The following is a 21,025-nucleotide window of genomic DNA, read 5'->3' on the forward strand; positions in this document are numbered from 1 at the left end:
ATTACATATATAGTACAATGCTTATTTTGTGTTACCATGCCCAGTATACCTATGAAGAATTGACAAAAGGATACTTTAACTGAAAAGAAAAAAACACTAACATGGAAAACTAGAAATCTCATTCTTATAATAGGTTGGATGCGTGATTGATTTGCATAAAATGTGTTTTTGAAATAATAATATAGTTAACACGAACATTTTGCACATAGAGTACTGTGTATATTTACTGGAGAGTCATTCCGCACAACACGTAATTATTCGTGCCACAAGATGGCGGTATTGTGTCCCACTGTACACTCTTAAGGAAAGCAGGAACCAAAGGCAAGCAATTTTATTAGATATTCCATTAGTGGGCACGTTATAGTCTGCCATTATCTTTAATCTTTAGTTACTGGAATCAATGCGATAAAAGGGACAGGAATACTTTCATTACCAAGAAACTAGACGGACCTGGTTGGGAGAGCACCTTTACTCTGAAGTTAACAACTTTTTACTTTAATGCAAGTCCGCCTTACGAATAGTAATTACATACACTTTATAGTTAGCCCCCCCGCTCGTCTTCATTGCAACAAAGCAATATTTTCTTTGTGGTACTATTAAAGCAGTATATTCATTTATATTTCGTATATGTCGATACAGCTATAATAGTTAACTACATTCGATTTGAACACACGTTAATGTGCCATTTCATCGATGCCTTCTATGACACTTAAACCCTAGATCAAAATTTTAAGAACATAAACAGCACAGAAAACCTTAAGTACGTGTTTTTCTGTTTAAAGCCATGCTTAGTAAGGTCGATCTTTTTCGCTTTAACCCGCCTGTTATCAGGATTTGCTGTTGCTTTCTCAGTCACGTTAAGCAGTAACACTCCATAGCTATAAGACCGTTTAAAAAACGGTATTCCACATGAATACCAATCAAATTTCGTTCATCATTTAATCTGTTAGATCTGTTAAATACTGCACGTGCAAAAATAGGATTTCAACGTTTTAGAAGGTGGAATAAAAGGCTTAAGATCACCTGAATTCCAGTTTATAGAGAAATGATATGTCTATGAGCGACATCACTTACAAAGACCAACTCCCAACCAACGTGTCTGAGCATAGATACTTTGCAGATGCACAGTCAGAAATGCAATCGGAATAGTTGTTGAATATGATCAAGACTGTGATTTCCGATGCAACCTGGAGCAAAACGCTGTTTACATTTCCAGTTTCGCCAGACAGGCACAGTGCGACACACCCATCTGATTCTGCGATCACTGCTTTGCAGAACATTATTTATGGACGGTACTGTACTTGGATAAATGCTCTATTTACGCAGCAGATGGCCTCAGTGCTCCCCTCAGACAAGGGTGGCTCCTCGGGAGGATGACATCATTCTCAGAGAGCAGACGCGTCTTGAACCCTTAGGGCTGTCTACTCTATTGCCTGATAACTAAAAACATGAAATGGTATTTTTTTAAAAAATATATTCTAAATGTATTTTAAAACTAGCGATTCCCTCTTACTTCTGGCTAATGTAATCTTGAGTTTAGGGAGGAGTCCGTTTGAAGTGCTAAAGCGAATTTCGCCGGGGTCCTGAGGTGCCCAGGTGATGCCTCTCTTTGTGGTTGCAGAAACAAGATGGCTCCCGTGCTGGAGAAGAAGCTCCTGGGCGCCGCCGGTGCTGCCGACACCCTGGAAATTAATAACGAGGATGAAGAAGGACAGAACCTATGGCAAGTCAAGTCTCACCTTTCAGTAACTGCTTATTTCTTTCGCTGAGAACGGCGTCTGTTTAGTAACCTCTTTCTGCTTTGTCACTCCCGGGTGCATTCAATTTCAAAAGTACCGGCCGGGGGTGTTTCCAAATTGTCAAGCAAGCAGACGAAGGTTTGTTTCCCTGCTGAATACGTCAAGATGAATGCTTAGTATTTCGGGTGTTTGACAGATCCCCCGCTGAAAGAGACAAGGGGAATATTCTTGGAGTGTCTGTGGTGTCAAATGTCTTGGTTATGTTTTCTCCTTTTCTGTAGGTGTTGGTCTCTGCCAACGAAGCAGGGGCGTTTTAGCATCACATTTCACAATAAAAATAAACAATACACCTAGATGATAAGAGTTTAAGTACAGAAATCGGAAGGGAGTGGAGGGACGAGAATGCAGGCCGTTTTATAGATAATCGTTTTCCTTTCTGTCTGTGATTTTCATCAGCTTCTCGGTTTATTTGTTATTGTTTTGTCAATAATTAGGCTGCCAAACCCATTGAACTCGGCTGTCTAGTTTCTTTTGCTGCAGACGGGTAAGCGTCAGTAAGACCTGTTCTGTGCTACACAGTTACTAGATTCACTTGAAATCACAGTTAGTAACATGAGCTCTGGTCCCTTCACAAAGAGTGAGGGGCAGGCCCTTTCCTGGATGGTTTTGTAAGGAATCGTGTAAAAACGATCATTGTTAATTCCGCTGTGATTTCTCTTCAGGTCCTCTATTTTAAGCGAAGTTTCCACCCGGTCCCGGTCCAAGTTACCGTCAGGAAAAAATATTTTGGTTTTCGGTAAGTGGAAAGTCAGTCTATGACGGTGCATCATGTTTCTGATGTTTAATCTAAGAAACACGTGAATTGAGGCCAGCTGTCAGCTGCTCAAGATTTGACTGAACACGAGCCTTGGTTTTTTTCTAAAGGTGTTTTAGGTTTGAAATGCGACAAATGGTAGGTGAAATACGGTTTTAACTTGTGAGGAGACCACAACTGATGACTGTGATGTTTCTCTAAAGGGTTTTATACCTACGACTGCATTTGGACTGTTCATATGTAGTAGGCCTTGCCCACTTCAGCAAATATTATTTTTGCTATAGTTATTATATTTGTACAAAACTGTTGTGAGTTATATTTTTGTATTTTTTAGTCTTTGTAATTAAAATACCATAAGTATCTGTATAGACAATTATGGCTTTTGAATTGATAGGTTTTTGTGTGTAAGTCGTATACTGTTTATGCTTAACCTGCTTCCGTACAGTAGGTAAATACTCCTGAAAAATACATCCCATGAAGCACCACTGGAAGTGGAAGAAGAATGCAAATGTAGGCCATCATTGAAATAATGTGGTGATTGTGGAGTGGGAATACAATAAAATTAGTTTTAGGTGATTTTCTAGAACCTCAAAGATAATTCCTTATCGTCTCATTAAGGCATGGCTATCAGGAAGCAGTACTAGTTCATGCGTGTGCATGTCAATATCCAGTGCTACCTTGGGTGCAGTGGTTCCTCATTGGTTTCAATCAGTCTTGTGAAAATTGTGAATGTTTCTGTTATTAAAATGGTAAATCTCTAATAAGAAATGCCGTATGTCTTTATATAATATTGGAAATGGTGTATATACATTTCAAGTATAGAAACAAAAGGATTATATTAAGTGTATGCAGCACCCTGTCTGTTTATGCTGGTCTTTGGCATGTTTTTGAAATACAGTATTACTGCTCACATGGAACTGAATGATGACAGAATAGACTCATAACTAATAACTATCATTTGGCTCTTATTTTGCAGGAGAAGATGGCTCAGGAAAGACAACGATTATGGCAAAACTCCAGGGAGCCGAGCACAATAAAAAAGGGAGAGGACTTGAGTATTTGTACTTGAATGTCCATGATGAAGACAGAGATGGTGAATTAACCCTTTTCACATTTTCTTTAGTACTTTATGAATGTGGCCCTCTTTGAATATATATCTGAAGATTTAAGCATTTTTGATCCTTTGAAAAGGGGCAATGTATTTGTTATAAGAATAATAACACAAGAGGTCTTATTCTTCATTTTCCCACTTTAAAACAAACATATTTTGTTATAAACACCCAATTGGGTATAGGCAGCTGTGTGTTTTTTCATGTTTCAGTTCTTTAAATCCTATAACCACACACATGGGAGGGTGTCTAGGTACACCTGCTCTCCTCTGACCTGCCCTACCTTCAAGCTTCTTATCTTTGATCATGTCACAGACAGCACTGCTGTGGGTCGACTGGAGAGGCACTGTCACCACATGCCTGCAAGCACCTAGGTGACCACAGGGGTCGCTGTGTCACTGAGAGCCCATAGAACCCTGGGCTGCTATCCCAACCTTAGCCTTGTTGGCTGTCAGCCAATTATGCGCCACCAGTTGGGGAATAGTCAGAGTCGGCTAGTGACCAGCTGTAACCCAACGCAGAGCTTGGCCCGCGCTTGAGGGAGCACTGTCACCGGTTGAGCTATTTAGGATGCCGAATTTCTCTTAATAAAGCTGAATACCACACAGTGTTTCAAAGCATAAACTAAAATGCTTTGCTATATGGTACAAGCCTTGCACTCTGTACCTTAGTTCATAAATCTTACAGATACAAAATTATCTTGATTTGTAAGTATGTTCATAAAATCATCTAGACAGTTTTTTTATTAAAGCCTTTAAATATTATTGGAAAGGAGATAAAAGCTTAATTTGTGAAACTGATATAATTTGTATAATTACAATAGAGATATGAGAGCAAAGTTTTTATATTATCCTCCACACAAAATGACTAAAGTGTTCCTCAATTTTAATAAAATCACAAGTACTTTCAGTGGTAATTCACAAGGCTTTGGTTAAGATCTTCCTAGTTCTGAATATAAAGAGCTAGGGCTATTTAAAAGTGTCCATTAATGCCTTGTTTCTGAGCAAAAACTATTTTTCAGGTAGCTTATTTGACACATCTAAAAAGATTAAATGTACTATGCCTTTAGTTGCGAAATATTAATGCATATTACTTTCTTTTATTGATTAATGTTGTGGTGCTTCAGGGTTTGTAATCACCTGTAAATGTCTTTGTATATTGCAACAGCTGTGTACTGCTGCAATTTTCAGTTTTCTCTACAACAGTACAGTAATTGATATCATAGTGCTATAATACAAAGTCCATTTTGCTTTACAGCTGCTGACAAGTTCTGCAGAAACTAAAAATCTGTTGTTAGTTTAAAATTAAACTATTTAACATTATTGACTATAAGTTTAATAGTGAATATAGTTTAATGTAGATCAGCAATATGTTCTGTATTGATCATGGAGAGCCACAGCATCTTTTTACTTTCATTGGATATAAGCTTTTCATGATTCAATTTAATCAATAATTGAGTCTAAATTACATTTAATTTAATTTATCTGTTGCATCTGTTTTTGTTAAAACAGAAATAATGAAGTTCCTAGTAAATAAGTTGGTGTTCTCAAAGGGCACATGATAACTTGCATAATGTTCTGTCCTGCACATACAGACATTCTCCGAGGCAAGCACAAAATGTTGTGACTGTAGAGCAGTGGTTATTTAGTCACTTGATTTAGTTGACTTTCTTTGTGAAACACATTTATTACATAATTGTTTTGGAGTTGTAGTTCTTTTCATGTAGTAAAGCTTTTATCTTATTATCCCTCCCCTTGACACAGACCAGACCAGATGCAATGTGTGGATTTTGGATGGAGACCTGTACCACAAGGGGCTTCTGAAGTTTGCAGTGTCAGCAGAGTCATTAAAGGATACCTTGGCAGTGTTTGTGGCGGACATGTCTAGGCCGTGGACCATCATGGAGTCAATACAGAAGTGGGCCAGCGTCCTGCGTGAACACATTGACAAACTGAAGATCCCTCCAGAACAGATGAGGGAGCTTGAACAGAAAAGTGAGTGCCTTGCAGTTTTAAAGCGCAGGCAAATGGATACTATTCTCTTACCAGCACCCTGTACCAGAAAGGTTCAAATGCAAAACAAGGAAATGCTATCCTGTTGTCAGATGTCTCTTCCCTATTATGGTACCTGTACGGAGGAGCCAAAAAACTGTTCACCGCAATGGTTTTCGTAGTGAACAAAAGACCTTGCAGTAGAGGCCTGTGAGCAAGCTTTTATAGAGATTTCAATTCCTGTTGTATCAAATTGGCACTCCTAAGTTCCAGTTTTGAACAGTAATAGTTTTTAAATGTCGCATTGTTGGCCATCAGTAAGGATTTTGCTACATGTTACTGAAGCACAAGATTCAAGGCAATTTAAGATAATTTAATTTCTACAGGTGATTCACATTTTCTAGTTTGTTGCAATTTAGATCTCTCTGCTCCTCGGCTTAATTTTGTCCTTGATTTGCATATCTTTGAAATTTCATCCCAAGAGCCAAGGTTTGTAATAATTTAGCCAGTGTTTGAGGGACTTTTAATAAGGGGCAAATAACAGTTTTGGTTGATAAGGCCTTAAATTGTAATATGACACCAGAAGAAAGTTATACTTCTATCTATAGTTTGAATAGTCTGAATTAATTCAGAGGAATTTAGCTTAATATTTAAAGAAACTGTTGTGCAATGTGCATTAAGTTCCATTTTACTATTGGAATAAATCCAGTAGTTTAATTTGGTGGTAATTTTGTTTTGGTTTTTATTAGTGGCAGTCACAGACCAACTGAAGCAATTTACTTGAAGTTTGAGCTTAATTGTTGTGCTATCCAACAATGAAAACTTATTTGAAAAAATGTTGCTTCTAAATTTCAAAATATCTCTAAATGTGTTGATTATATTATTTTTTTCTATTATGTGAAGATATATCAGGCATAGAAGTTACTTTCTGAGGAATTTCTCTGTCAGGTCAGATATTTAATACACAGTAGCAGAAAATGTAGTATATTCTCTGTTTAACTGAGTATTGTTTGCTGACGCTAGAAAGAAGCATCTGTGAGATTTGAAACAAACGAGGAACTGGAAGTCCTGTAAATGACATGTTTCAGCACAGTAAATCTTTGTAGACTATTATTTCTCTGATTCAGGAGATGCAAACTCGTTTGCTGTGATGAGCCCGATTTGATTTAGATGTAATTGAAGCGGGTCATACCTACCATAAAAGTATCAAAATACTGGTCACAGCCATGAAATATAGTAGCTTTTATTTGCAGTAGTGTTCTTATTTTAGTATCTTAAAGTGGTTTTCTAGACTTTGGGAACGAGTTTGAACGTTTACATATGCAGTAATGGAAATGCAATTTTTTTATACAAAACTTCGCATTTCAAACAGAGCTGCAGGACTGAGATGCACGTTATATGGGCTCTGGAATTAGTGGTCAGCATCAGTTATAAAGTCTGCTTGAGAAACTAAGAGAAACATGCCTGTGGTAAGTGAAAAGCAGCTCACTTTCTTTTATGATTAGTAGGATTGTTTTTAACTGGAAAATGGAATTAGAGAAAGTGTCACTACAGTGTCAAGTTTTCCCCCTACACTTAAGTCCAAAGATGTGCTTTAACCAACAGGGCACCATGGTTGTATAGAGTTCGAGACGGAGAACCCCAGAGAGCACAACGTGCAAAATTATTGTAACATCATCAAGGGCATCTGCTTCCATGTGTGGGCTATGCAGCCTTGCAGCCTTGGACAAGACACCAACTGAATCCAAAAGGCAAAGTTAAATTGATTAATATTTTTCATTGGATTCAATTATTGCAATCTGGGTCCACAAAGGGACAATCCTTAACATTTTATATAAGCAAAGATCAAATAAGCTGTCATTTTCGTTTCTTTGTTAACAAAGAAAATGAAGTAGATGCATATTTTATGTAACTCCTGCAATAGATCCTGAATCTGATTTTTATTTATTTTGGATTGTCCAACTCTGCAATCTGCATTTTATTTGTTGAAAATATTTTTAGACTAAATGAAAGCCACACATCTTATTTTCTGTGGTGACTAACTTTAGAAGGTAGCTCAAATCCTCTGAATATGTCATGTCTTCATCAAAGATATTGCACACGTACATGTTCTAAGGCTGGCATAAAGCTTGCATAAGGTCATCCTTTTATTATCGTTCATCATGACGATTCTAAATGACAGAACACAGTACACAGAACATGGCATTGTGTGTTTGCTTAGTCTGTCCTTCATTTTTATGTGAACATAATTAGATCATCGCATTTGGGTTTCTGAAGGTTTTGCAACAATGTACTGTATATTGTGATACCACATTTAGTGAAAATACCCTTGATATCAGTTAAGCGATATGGTGATAAATTAAATACTAAGTATGTTTTTGATTGTGCAATGGATATGCTTCAAACTAAGGACGTGCCATTCTTTATTCAGTGCAAAAACATTTGGTACCACCTATATTTGTTTTGCAATTAACTACATATAGATAAAAGTGTTAGAGAAATTTAAGAGTATACCTTTTCCTATGAGCTAATCGTAAGCTGAAATTGCTGTAAAGTAATTTAAGGAAAAAGGGAGGATCATATGTTACTGTAATTATTTTTTCTTTGATTTGATTTGCTGTACTTTGAGTCTGCTTTGCATACAGTGAAATCTCCGGATAACATCTGCCTCTGTTGGATAAAGTTAGCATTTCTCCCTGTAAGAAATGAGTATGATCCCATCATCTGATGGCTTTTAAATAAGAGGAAGAGAGCTGTGTTACCTTGTGTCTGCAGTTTAAAAAGAGACCTGTAACTGTAGGAACCTTCCCAATCACAGCAGATTTCTTGAAGCATTAGAGGAAACATATCTATCCAGAGTTCTTCTGAACTCTACAATATAATTAATCTCTTGTATAACTACAACCTTTCCGTTGTTCTGAAAAACCACTCCCCAGGAATGTTAGCTGACATTTGTTTTAATGTGAGTAGAATGTTTGTAGCACTTCAGGTTGTTTGAATTCAAATTAAAAATAAATCCATCTATAAGAGCTCACCAGCCTTGCACTCTATTCACAGTGTACTTGCTGAAGCTGATATCATTCTCCAAATATAGTCCAAGCTAGAAGCACATTACAAAAATGTATGAATAGCAGAGTGGGACTGACTTGGCTTGAATTTTTTTAACCTGGTTATTTCATTCAGTCTTTTCTTGTCCTCCATGATTTTGGAGATAACTTTTTAAAGATGTATTCCTTTAAAACCTCAGCTTTTGACATGCATATTATGTTCAGATATCAGGTTGAGACTTGGACTGGATTTTGTAGCAGGGATCATCAGAACTGCACACTGAATTTTTTAGTTTCCCCGGAGCACTGCAGCAAAGCTCCACAGAAGCTGTTGTCAGATCTGCTTACATCAAATCAAAGCACTTTCCAAACGAGAGCTGCCAGTTTTATTTGCGTGCAGCGTGATTGGATTGGACAATGTGTATTTAGGTGCTGTGGACACCAAACAGTTCTTAAAATATTTTTTTCTCCCAAGAAAGTATACATGCATTTTGTGCAGTTAGTATTGTATTGATCATCTCTGCACACATTTATTTGCATTTAAGCTTTCACAGGGTGTGGTAAACTTGAAACAAGCGTGTTCAGTTGTATAACCTGATTGAAGTTAAATCCCCAGAATTGGCTGACTCTATTATCTGCGTAATGAGTAGTCAGACTCCCACTTAAATCATAAAACCATGCTAACTTTTCACTGTTAATATCTGAATTATCCATGTTTAAAATTCTATAAGATTGAAGATGAATGTAGTTTGCAAATACTTGTTCTTTTTCATTGGTGCTTTCAAAGTAATTTTGAAACTGATGTTTTGAAAGTTTTAAACTTAAACTAAAGAAAGCACATTTCCTTTAAATTTTTAAAAACTTCTAGGTTTAAGGCTGGAATGGTGGTGTACTATGAGACTTTCTAAGCCTTAACATATCATGAATCTGTAAAGTACTTAATATTGTGGATGGTTACATTTAATCCAATGATTTTTCCTTGCCTGTACATGCCTGTGATCATACACTACACCCTCTTATTATTCAAACCACATTCTTTGATCTGAAAAGCCTGAGCAGTGTACCTTAATTATTTGGTTATGTACAAGCAGTCCTTTGATCTAACACCCTTTTCAGGCCATGCCGTTTTCTCCCTGTTGTTAGAAAGTCTTGACTTGCAGTACATTGAGGAGGGGGCTGAAAAGACTTTTACTTTTTTCAAATAATGTCTCCTCCCAGTTAGATGCTGTTTATAGGCTTCTCTAGGCAGACATTTATAGCCATGAATTTACTGAGTTCTTCATGCACAGTATTTTCTGTGATTTAATTTTTGTTGTGCAACTTCCCTTTACGTTTGTCTTCAGTTGCTTCCGTTTCCCAGCTAAAAATGTGATAATTCTGAAATAGTGAGCTGCTTTTTATTTATTATTGTCCTACTGCTGATCCCTAATTATATGTGGGTTTGACAGAAGCTAATATAAAAGTATTATGTGATTTATTGTTTTACACTTTACTGCATTAGTTGTGAACAATATTACAGCAGTTTCATTGTTTGGGGGACAACACCACTTCCTACAGTTCTGATGGATACGGGAGCTTTTTTTTCCAAATTAATTTGCACTGCCTGAGTGCCTGAGGGCGTGATTTATTCAACAGCCACATTTTATCTGATAGCTTATATTATTATTGTTTTATGTACCTGTTTTATTCTAGCTGAAGGCTCTGGTGAAATTTTAGCCAATTTGCAGGAACTGCATTTTTTCGTGAATGCAATGCTTATGAGGGGGAGAAGATTTCAGATTTTGCATGATTGTTTTTAAAAGAAAATAACAAATTTAGAGTCTGATTCACTATTTGAAGTTGTTGCTGGAACGGAGATGTTTTTTTTTCCTGTGGAAGTTGATAGGGTGTACTGAAAAGCGGTATAACGGCATCTTCCTCTTATTTGTTGTTGTAGCTCCCTTTTCATTTCTGTTGAGGCGTCTGTGGTGTTAAAAAGAATTTTGTGGCTTTTTTTCCTGTGGCTATTTTCAGTGCTGCTCTCCGCAGCAGGCAATACTGGAGACAGTCCGAGGTACGGAATGCATTCTGTGACACTTGGCTTTCCTTTCGCTTTCTCCCAGTGGTGAAGGACTTCCAGGAGTACACAGAGCCAGAGGAGGCAACCCAGGGCTCTCCACAAAGACGTGGGCCTACAGCGTCTGGGACCGATGACGAGGGGGTCCTTCTGCCTCTTGGAGATAATGTCCTCACACACAATCTGGGCATTCCAGTGCTAGTAGTTTGCACAAAGGTAAATAACCGGAATATTTGTGTGCATCTGTGTGGAAGGCTTTGAAACAAAAGTATGCAAATATCTTGCTCAGATGCGCTAGAGGAAATAAACAGGCCAGGTTCTACAACATTATCGAGTGAAAGTTTTAAATTTAGATTTCATTATAGACTGTTGATGACTATCAATTTGAATGTTATTAAAATGAATAGAAAATGCCCTTTATACAAATTTGAAAACTTGGGTCTTCCATATCAGCTTTTTCAAATCAGGCCTAAACCTAGTTCTTATTTTGAAAAACATTATATTAATTCATATATAAGCATAGTTAGCCTGTTTGAAAAATGAAAGAAGTAAAAGCAATTTCAGTAGAATTTTCTGTGAACTGTGGTTTTGTGGTTTAGCATGTGATATGGAAGACATCTCGGATCTTGCAGCTGATTTGTGCACATTTCAGCCTTTCAAGCTCTTTTTGCCAGATCGTCTTGGGTTGTGTCAGTCTGATTTCTGCCTGAAAGGCAGCTCTGAAGGCAGTGAATGCTGCTTATTATTAAGTGTCCTTGTTCTTATCAAAAACAGCTGCAAGACCAAAATAAAAAATGTTTATTTTGGGGTCTCACATGTGATGCAGTAATAATCAGTTCCCTTTTTTAAAAATTGTTTTTTTCCACTGGCTGCTTGAGTGGAATTTGGCATAATATTGTGCAGACTGTCTTATTTTAGTTACTGAATTTCAGCACATCAAATTTGAAATTGTTTTAACAAGGCCTTAAAGGTTTGTGTAGGAATTGCTTGCTATTTCTGTTCTCTATACAGACCGGTATTTTTCCTACAGTTTTTGCTCAGTGTTAATTGTGTTAATTTGAACTACTTAGGCTAATAAGTTCATTATTATAAATAAAGCTTAGCTAGAATCGAAACGAATACACTATTACTCTCTAGACCCAAGGTCGAAAACTGTAGATTACAGTAGAGTGCAACAGATAAAATGAGAAGGAGATGACCACTCTTTCTTGCCTGCTGCAAGGATATAGGATACAGCATTGTAAAATTTGGATTCATTAAAAAAGTAGATTTATAACTTATTCTGAATCGTTTTCAAGCTGAGAAATCTTTAAATGTTTCTGTATTTACCTGGAAAAGGGAAGTATGAATTGAACTACTGACTCTTCTCTTGTGATGTTTATTTCCTTGTGACTGTTTCATGTTTAATTCCTCCTCCTGTGCTCTTGCCTCGTCAGTTCCAGGAAGTGTCCTTGCATTCTCCGAGTCATGCAGGGCCCTGTGTGAGACTTAGTCTCCTGTTGAGGTTTCCACCTTGTGGTCTGTGCGGAGTACTGCAACTCCATGTGACTGGGTGGTGCCTCTTGCATTTTGAGTAGATTGCTTCCATTTTGACATGCTTTCCCTTTTTCTTAAGATATATTAATAAGATTATAAGCTAAAAAAGTGTTTTTCCTCCATTCTCTCTCTTGATAGTGTGACGCAGTGAGTGTGCTGGAGAAGGAACATGACTACAGAGAGGAGCACTTTGATTTCATTCAGTCCCACATTCGACGGTTCTGCTTACAGTGTATCCTTCCTATTTCCCAAACAATTGGGACAAAGACTTTGATGCTGCATTAACTCTTGCCCCTATTTATTTTCCTAGAGACATTTTAATACTTTTCTGTCATAATACATTCATATATTAAGTGTAGAGATGAGTTTGTTCCTTAAGAAGAATCGCAGATGGAGCTGCTTTGATTTACACTTCAGTCAAAGAAGAAAAGAACTTGGACCTTCTTTATAAATACATTGTGCACAAAATGTATGACTTCCAATTTACCACACCTGCCTTAGTGGTGGAAAAAGATGCTGTTTTCATGTAAGTCATTTTTTGCTGATGTCCCTATTCTCTGCTGTGTGAACAGCAAAGGTTTCATTCTGTCAGAAAAGGGGGAACTGTATTTTGTCTACAAACTATATGTATATTCTAAGCATCAATAGAAACTTTCAACTGTAGCAGATTCAAAAAGTTTTTAAAAAATGAGAATCTTTTCTGGCACAGGTGCAATTACATTATATCGATTTAACTGTGCTGACACAATTTAACAACACAGTTAACAATTCAACTGTGCTGAAATGTAAAGGCTAGAAATAGTGTTGGACCAATAGGGTTTCCACTGTGAAAATTGCAGGATATTGTAATTTGTAGTCACTATTGGGAACAGTTGAACTGTACATTTGAGATGCATATGTTGTACCCACAAACATGTCTATTCACTGGACTCTGATCAATAGGTGTCTCACTTCATCCCAGCTTATCCTTAAAAATATTTTATATGGGACTCCGGTCTGGCTAGCTGAACTTTTTTACAGTTCTCATCTTGTAAGAAAGCTGTTATATGAGCAACATGAGAAAGTGTGTTGTCTTGCTGTGAGGCTGTCCTGTCAGGATGAGCCTGCAGCAGAGGCAGGAAGTGAGATCCCAGGACAGCCAACACTGTGTAACACTGTGAAGTTAGGCTGCCATCAAACACTAAGTAACTCCTACCCACTAAGTCCTACCTATCAGACTTGGACCTCCCCATCAATTAATCTGTTGTCATTCTGCATGTCTGTGTCACACACTCAGATGTGTACACCTCCCAGATGAGAAAACCTTGAGTTATCAATGGGTTAGCATCACCACTGGTGAGTTAGTTTAGTCAGCAACATGATGGATGCACCAAGGGCATTAACGGGTTTCCATTTTCTTTTGGTAAGGGGGGCATATTTGTTCATCTTTAAAAAAAAAAATTTGGCTTGACATTCAGCACTGCTGAATCTCCTTGTCTCCTGTGCCTAGTCACCTATCTCTCTAATGAAGTGATTTGACTTGTGCAACAGTCAAAGAACTTGGGTGCATCTCTGTCATGAATGAACAGTCAATCATGCAAGAAATATTTTATTAATATCCAAAAGCTTTGTTTTTGTCTAAAAAAATGTACAAGTGTAATTTCTTTTGATGCTTGGTATGCATTATTTCAAACTGTTCTTTACTTAGAATGCAGTTGTCAGTTTTTTTGGAGAAAAGTCAAGTGCATTTTTAATCTTTCTTAGTCCATCTGGCTGGGACAATGAGAAGAAAATTGCCATCTTGCATGAAAATTTCACAACCGTGAAACCTGAAGATCCATTTGAAGACTTTATCATGAAACCACCTGTAAGAAAGGTAATATTTCAATATCAAGAATTAGAAAGGTATATTGGTAGTAAACTTTTGTGTTCAATTTTATCAATCTTCCTAGTTTATATTATAATGTATATACTTTTATAATTGACACTCTTTTAATTGGTCTTTATACAGCTAGTACATGACAAAGAAGTTGCTGCTGAAGATGAGCAGGTTTTCCTAATGAAACAGCAGGTGAGAGGTTTTACAAAGTTTTTAAGAGAGGTTAGATTAGACTGATACAATTTTGTACTTCAGTAGGGAACTACTGTTTCAGAATAAACATAAATTTAATTACACAGCTAATAACACAGCACTTTCAATGCCATTTTTGTTCTTGATTTGGAAGATTGAATGAGGCTCAGAGGAGGAGCCAATTATATTTTTATTCGGTTTTCAAAGCACATTTTCAAAGACTGTCACATAAGCTGAAGCAAGAAAGTGATCCATTGAAACCCATTTGGATTTTAATTGCTGAAAGGCTAGTGGGGAATATCGCGTTTTACGAGTTAGGTATCAGGGTGCAATGCACACGTATGTCCAGTGCAATATTTTAGTAACTCCCAATAAAATGACCTGCAAGGTCTGCTTTTTATCTGGGTTTTGAAAGGCAGAGAATATACAGGTGGTGAACAAAAAATGGAAACGCCAATATAAGGTTGCTTAACAGGGTGATGGGCCACTAAGGCCTGTATGCAAGTGTGGAATTCTGGGGGGAAACATTTACTTAAAGAATTATTAGTTAAGTTTTTTTATGTAAAGACTTGCCTTAGTGTTTTCTTGATGATCTTTGAGTTTATGCCTCTGTTTTTCAAAAGAAGTATCTTCTGCTCTTTTCCTAGTCCTTGTTAGCCAAGCAGCCTGCTACGCCTACAAGAGCAACGGTAAGTTTCGTCACTCGACGTCACTGGTACAGTCAGCTGTACAGCAGTTGGTGATGGACAGATTATCTCCGCTGCAGCTTGTGTCTGTATAGAAAGGACATTATCTGGGCTTTAATTGCTGTCTGTCTTGAAGGAATCTCCAGCACGGGCTCCATCTGGCTCCCCTCGGCCCACAGGCCGCACCGGGCCTGCCAACGTGGCCAGCGTCTCGCCTATGACCGCTGTCAAGAAACCTGATCCCAACATGAAAGGTAGCTGAGATGGCAAAGAGAAACTTCAAAAAGTGTTGTTGTTTTTTTTACAGCGACGAGATCATATAGGTTTGAATGTGAGATATTTCCCTGTAATGGTATATACTGCTTTGCACTCCATGGAGACCACTTTTCCTCCAGTTCATAAACATTGTTTTGTGTGAAATAGGTCTAAGGTTAGCTGTTTTTTAGCTTGGATCTAGTTTAAGGTCTAAGGTCAGGTTAGTGACCTGAGAAGTTCACAAGGGAAGAGTTCTTGACCTCTGAAGGATAAGGCAGTTCCCAGATTGTTGATTTAGAATCAAATTAAGTGTCAAAGTATAGTGTATGAAATATATTCTTAAAGCTTATTTATGTACACAGTACTACCTGTGATTCCTTTGAATATAAGAAGTATTTTCAGCAGTGATTATCCTTATACAAAAAAAAAGTAGTCTTTTTTATGTGAGAAAGAAAAGGCTACACTTTATTCCAGCATGAGTATATTTGTTCTATGTTATGTAAAGTATTAGTGTGAATTATACAGCTGGGGGCAATTACAGTTTGTTAAAGTGTGTGTGTGTGTCGACTGCAACAAGGACTTTGTTTTGTATTAGCATCATTTTGGACATAGAATTATATAAACCTTTAGGTAGTCTCAAGCTTCAACTAAACCTTACAAATATAACATTTCTTATATTTATATTGAGACTAACACCTTCATAGTCTTAATGCATATTAACTATAAGCAGAAAATATATCTTTAAACAGATTTAACAGTAAACCTTATTGCATCTGCAAACCTACATGTTTCCTGTTTGTCATTTATTAATTCTTGAATTTACAGGTGCTGCAGCAAATGAGGGGGTCCTGGCAAACTTCTTTAACAGCCTATTGAGTAAAAAGACGGGCTCCCCAGGGAGCCCAGGAGCTGGGGGAGTGCAGAGCACGGCCAAGAAAGCAGGTATGATCTTAAGCTGGCTCTTGCACAGCTCACACTGCTAATAGCTTCCTGTTGTTTCCTTTGGATGTGGCCGTTCTCGAAAGATTTATTCATTGAGCCTGTCGAGAAAGAGCATGCTTCATTCCAAGTTAGAAAAGAGATCCAACCCTGACACAGAAGGAATTTGTAAAAATGATCTGCATGGACCAGCTGGTGGAATATTTCACTTAGCAAAATGCTGGGTGCAGTCACAAGAAGCACGCCACATAAAACTTTATTCAGCCTCCTTAAATGTAACAGCTTCCCTTAAAATATTTTAGATAATTTCCAGCTTGAGGCAATAACTGAAATACGTTTGTTTTAATGTCTTATTTGTGGCTTGTATATAAGCATTTACTCTGTTTTATAATATGGTAAATCTTATAAATAGACAGAGACTTTCCTGTCTTTTTGCATGCAAGTATCTGTAGCCTGATTACAATACTATAACTGCTGGCGCATGGACTTGCATTCACTGCATATGATGCCTGACATTAAGACAGGCTAATGTTTTTGTGGTAGCCCTCAGAAGCTACATCAAATTACTGTTTGTGTGCCATATGTTTTTTTTGAAGGGCAGAAGCCGGTTTTGACTGATGTTCAGGCGGAGCTGGACAGAATGACTCGCAAGCCAGACTCCATGGTAACAGCCAACAACACATCACCAACGGAGAATGAAGCCTGAATATGCTTACAGCATTGTCCATAAAAATACCTATAAAAAAGTTCAAAAAACGACCAAATTTCAACTGTGTATATCAGTCAAAAAAACAGACCATGATTTTGTCTAATGTGGCGAGATGCTATCAGGTTTATTTTTGTTATTGGTTCTTTTTTGTTTTGTTGTGGGAAGGGGTAAGTGGGGGGGGGAAGCTGGGAGATGCAAACGAGGGCCTAACTTAATTTGTAAAGGCATGTCGGGTCATGTATCATGCACTTCCTGAGAAGCAGCAGAGCAGCCCCCCACATCTAAGAGCTGTGCTATAGTTTTGGAAAGGCCTCTTTACCCTGCCTGCTCATCTTATGGACCAGAAAAGCGGTGTAGCTTTTTGTCTTGACAGGTTGTGTGGAAGGAAAGCAAATACCGGAATATCATAAACTAAACCTGAATATTTCAGTCAAATTTAAAAATACATGGAAGTCTGTAGTATGTAAAAAGTAGATATCCTATGATACTGTTGTATTTATATATAAATCCAAACTTTTCTTTTTTCACTAAAATGTTTTAAAGGAAAAAAAACAATGTAGCTACTTATTGTTAAACTCCATTAACCTCATGACACTAATGTGGCAAATAAACAGATTGGCTGATAGCATATAAAAATATGCTGTATTTTTTAAAAAAACAGACCAGAGCAGTGAAGGCATATTTCTAAGGTTTCTGTAAATATAAGCAAAATATTGGCAAATGAGCTTCTGTTGCTTATGTATAGAATAATACTAAAAAATCATGAAGAATACTTCAGATGAGAAAAGTGTTGTCAGGTTTCTGTTGTTTAGATTGCTTTACAAGTTATCCTTTTGGCTACAGAGGGGGATGTTATCTGCTATAACAAGTGCCTGGCACAATTTGCTGTAAGTGTCATTGTAGAGGTGCTTGACTAAAAAAAAAAAGATGTGCACTGTAGTACAAATGGTCAGTTATTTTTGGTTTTAAAATTATTTATTGTTTTTTTTTTGTACTACAATTCTGTGGTCTTAGCATATTTTACTTCTTTAATCAGCTTATGTTATGGCCTCGCTGAAAACTTCATTAGGCAGCATGCCTTTCTTTTTTTTTAAGTGTAGTAAAGTCACCTGTAAAGTATTTACTGCAACATTTTAGCATTCATAAATTAAAAAAAAGTTGTTGCTTAGTGATGGTTAACTGCTACATACCAATTGGGTTTTTACAGCTGTGGGATGTGATCACACTCCGTGTGTAAGTTAGCTCTAAAAACAGTGTTGTGAAGCCAAATTGATCTCGAAGGTGATGATAATGGCATACTTGGAGAGATATAGGCTGCTTTGTTTTGAAGGTCCATAACAGCAATTACTTTTATGATTATTAAGAAAGCATAGGTTAAACATTCCCCTTTTTATATTGTACAGTAACCGCAAAACCTGTCACATTTTAGCAAGTGGTTTCATCTGCTGACTGATAGAGAAGCTTAAATTAAGAGAACTGATTTTTCTCTGCCTTCGAGTAAAGGCCTCACCTTTTGACACTCCTTTTAGACTCCCTTCTTCTCCTCCTCTGGTTGACGTTCTTGTCAGTTTGCCTGAACCTGCAGTAAGTGAGGAAATGATATCAGTCTTTAAATGGGGAAAAATACTTAATTACTAATAACTATATCAATATTAATACTGTGCAATATCGAATTCTTGATTTGTTAAGGTTTACAGAAAGACGAACCACCTGTATGATATTTTTTCAGATGTGGAGGATTGGAAAATCATCTGAGGAAGTTTTATCGGAAATTAAATCACTGTAAAATCCTCCTTTTATGTTAACCTACATTGATATGGTTTAGACATTTAAATGAGCTAATGGCATTCATCCACCTGTTCCTCAAGCTAGGTTCTTAGCAGTGCTATCCATTAACATGCCAGAAGATCAGGTGAGTACTATATAAGTATAGGAAAATTATGAAAATTGGAATTTGGAACCAAAGACTTGAATTTGGTGTGTTCTACCAACCTTCTCACACCTATTTAGCAGATGAAAAATTCACTGGTCAAACCGTGAACTACCCATCACTCTAAAATAGATTCTGTGGTTATGAAAATGGCACATGTACTTAGTTTTTAAACACACAGTGTTTAAGTTTGTGTAATATTGCTGTTTTAAGGGAAAACCACAAGTCATGTTGTGCGGAGTCTTCTTTCTGTTGCATGAACTAATGTACAAAAAAATCGGTCTGGATCAATAATATTGCAAATGGTAGGCAGTAATGTTTACTACTGGTGCAGGGCATATCGTAGCATCTGACATATGAAGGTTATTGCTTGTATTCAAAAGCACAATACTCAGAAATATAAGAGTATGTACTTGCATTTTTAAAGGAACAATCTTATCAGGCAAGCACTTGTAATAACATACCCCTAAAGACATTTTAAAGCATTTCTTTACATTAAGTGTATATGCAGTGAATATTTTTTAGCAAATTCTTCCTGCTCTTAATGTTTACCTACTGAATAACCTGGTGTTATATGCATAATTAATCAAATTGATAATGGGTTATTTTTTTTTAATTAACCTAGCGTGTTGCAGCCTAGATAACTGGAGTTTTAGTGAATTAGCTGTGTGCTCCTTTAAAATGTCCTGTTGAAGATGTTCAGAATTTCATGAAGTTGGAAGGGATCATATGTCTGTTTTGAGGAAATGTAAAATTGTTTTTGTTTTTTAAAAAAAGTCCTGCCGTCCCAGCATTGTTTTAGTGTTATTTCAAAAGAGTGGATGCTCCTAGTTCTTCAAAGTTTAAATTAAAACTCCAGTTCATTACAATGCATCACCATTGTCTGATCAGCTCTGGCACGCCACACGGTTTGGTTACTGGTGTTGCAAGCATTGGAAACCAAAAAAAAACTAAGTAATTGTAAGAGATTATCTGCTGGGTAGTTGCATTTGCAGACTGATTAGCCCTAAAGTATCTAGATCTCTTTAGCGAGATTCTCTTGTTCTTTAAACAACAGCAGATTCTTTCCCAGTGAAACATAGTATTAGATAAAGATCTGGCTACAATAAAGAAAGATGTCCATTTGGTTGAAACGGCAAATAAAATAATTTCCTGCTGCTTGAAATAAAATTTGCACTTCATTTTTTTCAGATTGGCTTTGTAAAAAAGGTGTAATGAACAACAGACATTGTAAAGAACATTAATTTTGCCTAAGTTAATAGTGACTGCTCTGTACATTATAACCCTAACAATATGCTTACATTCTTGTTAAAAATTAAAAAAGGAAAAAAGCTTTGGCTTACAGTCCTTTTATACAGGATTTCAATTTTTTTAAAAAAAATTACATTTAGGACTGCGTATGTACCGTGAACATATTAAATTTAGTCTGATTGTATGGCTTTACCCAGATGCAGTATGCTGTCATTTGGAATCTCGCTTTTAGTGCCGGCAAAGATGAGAACGTGTCTTTAACAAGTACTGGCTTCAATAAATATGAATCCAGACTACATGCTCTTTTGTCTGTCTTTATTTACATGAAGCTTTTTAAAATTTACATGAAGCTTTTCATAATGTAGTTCCTTGTACTTCACATATCCTGGTAAATGTTCAGTATCGACTTGGTGTACTAACAGTACACTACACTAAAATTTGTTTTGGCATAAATTTTGTTTCTGGGAAGCAGGTTGACTTTTTTGCTTCCAACACTACAGCAAGGGAATGCAGCTTTGAGCCTGGAGCGGTCTTATGCATTCACTGAGTTTTGTAGGTTACCTTTTCTAAAGTGTGTGAACACGTTAAGTTGCTGAATTACGCATGTAATATGTTCAATGTGAGAACCCTGCCCATGAAAGCTGAAGGACACTTGGATTTCAGCCACAAATGATCCCTAAATTATGAAATCACCTACTTAATCAGAACGAAATAGTTTTTAGAAATGTGTGACTTAAGGGTAAGAGCTGGTAGAAACAGTAGGTAACGCCTGCTGTAGTGATTGTTTTCTGAGCCATCTTTTCCACAATACATAAGAACACAGAGTATACTGAGCATTAGAAAATAACATCACTTTAAACTGCAACAAAGTTATGCAGAAATGGCAATAAGTTTTGCAGCAGGTGCATTTACT

The 21,025-nt window shown here is 36.9% G+C and overlaps 1 protein-coding gene across 2 annotated transcripts; it reads left to right on the top strand.

Moving 5' to 3' along the window:
- Positions 1 to 1,571: 1,571 nt before the first annotated feature.
- On the top strand, positions 1,572 to 20,408 carry dync1li2 (dynein, cytoplasmic 1, light intermediate chain 2). Of its 2 annotated transcripts, none has more exons than XM_088613598.1 (13): positions 1,572 to 1,723; positions 2,462 to 2,535; positions 3,530 to 3,646; positions 5,426 to 5,656; positions 10,803 to 10,972; positions 12,431 to 12,524; positions 12,683 to 12,818; positions 14,036 to 14,147; positions 14,283 to 14,342; positions 14,990 to 15,031; positions 15,165 to 15,282; positions 16,109 to 16,225; positions 16,819 to 20,408. In XM_088613598.1, exons 1-13 carry the CDS (start codon positions 1,629 to 1,631, stop codon positions 16,926 to 16,928), a joined length of 1,476 nt encoding a protein of 491 aa, XP_088469724.1. In that variant the 5' UTR covers positions 1,572 to 1,628; the 3' UTR covers positions 16,929 to 20,408. The 2 variants fall into 2 exon arrangements, with proteins under 2 accessions (XP_088469724.1, XP_088469725.1); XM_088613599.1 differs by having other exon boundaries at positions 16,824 to 20,408.
- Positions 20,409 to 21,025: the final 617 nt, after the last annotated feature.

Source organism: Lepisosteus platostomus, chromosome 20 (assembly GCF_059453375.1).
Source record: "Lepisosteus platostomus isolate fLepPlt1 chromosome 20, fLepPlt1.hap1, whole genome shotgun sequence".
Classification (NCBI taxonomy): domain Eukaryota; kingdom Metazoa; phylum Chordata; class Actinopteri; order Semionotiformes; family Lepisosteidae; genus Lepisosteus; species Lepisosteus platostomus.

Excerpts from the sequence above, each read along its gene's own strand:
- dync1li2 (XM_088613598.1), top strand. The coding sequence starts at position 1,629 with ATGGCTCCCGTGCTGGAGAAGAAGCTCCTGGGCGCCGCCGGTGCTGCC. Across the intron at positions 1,724-2,461 it reads GAAGAAGGACAGAACCTATG|GTCCTCTATTTTAAGCGAAG; the intron begins GCAAGTCAAGTC and ends ATTTCTCTTCAG. Across the intron at positions 12,819-14,035 it reads GAAAAAGATGCTGTTTTCAT|TCCATCTGGCTGGGACAATG; the intron begins GTAAGTCATTTT and ends AATCTTTCTTAG.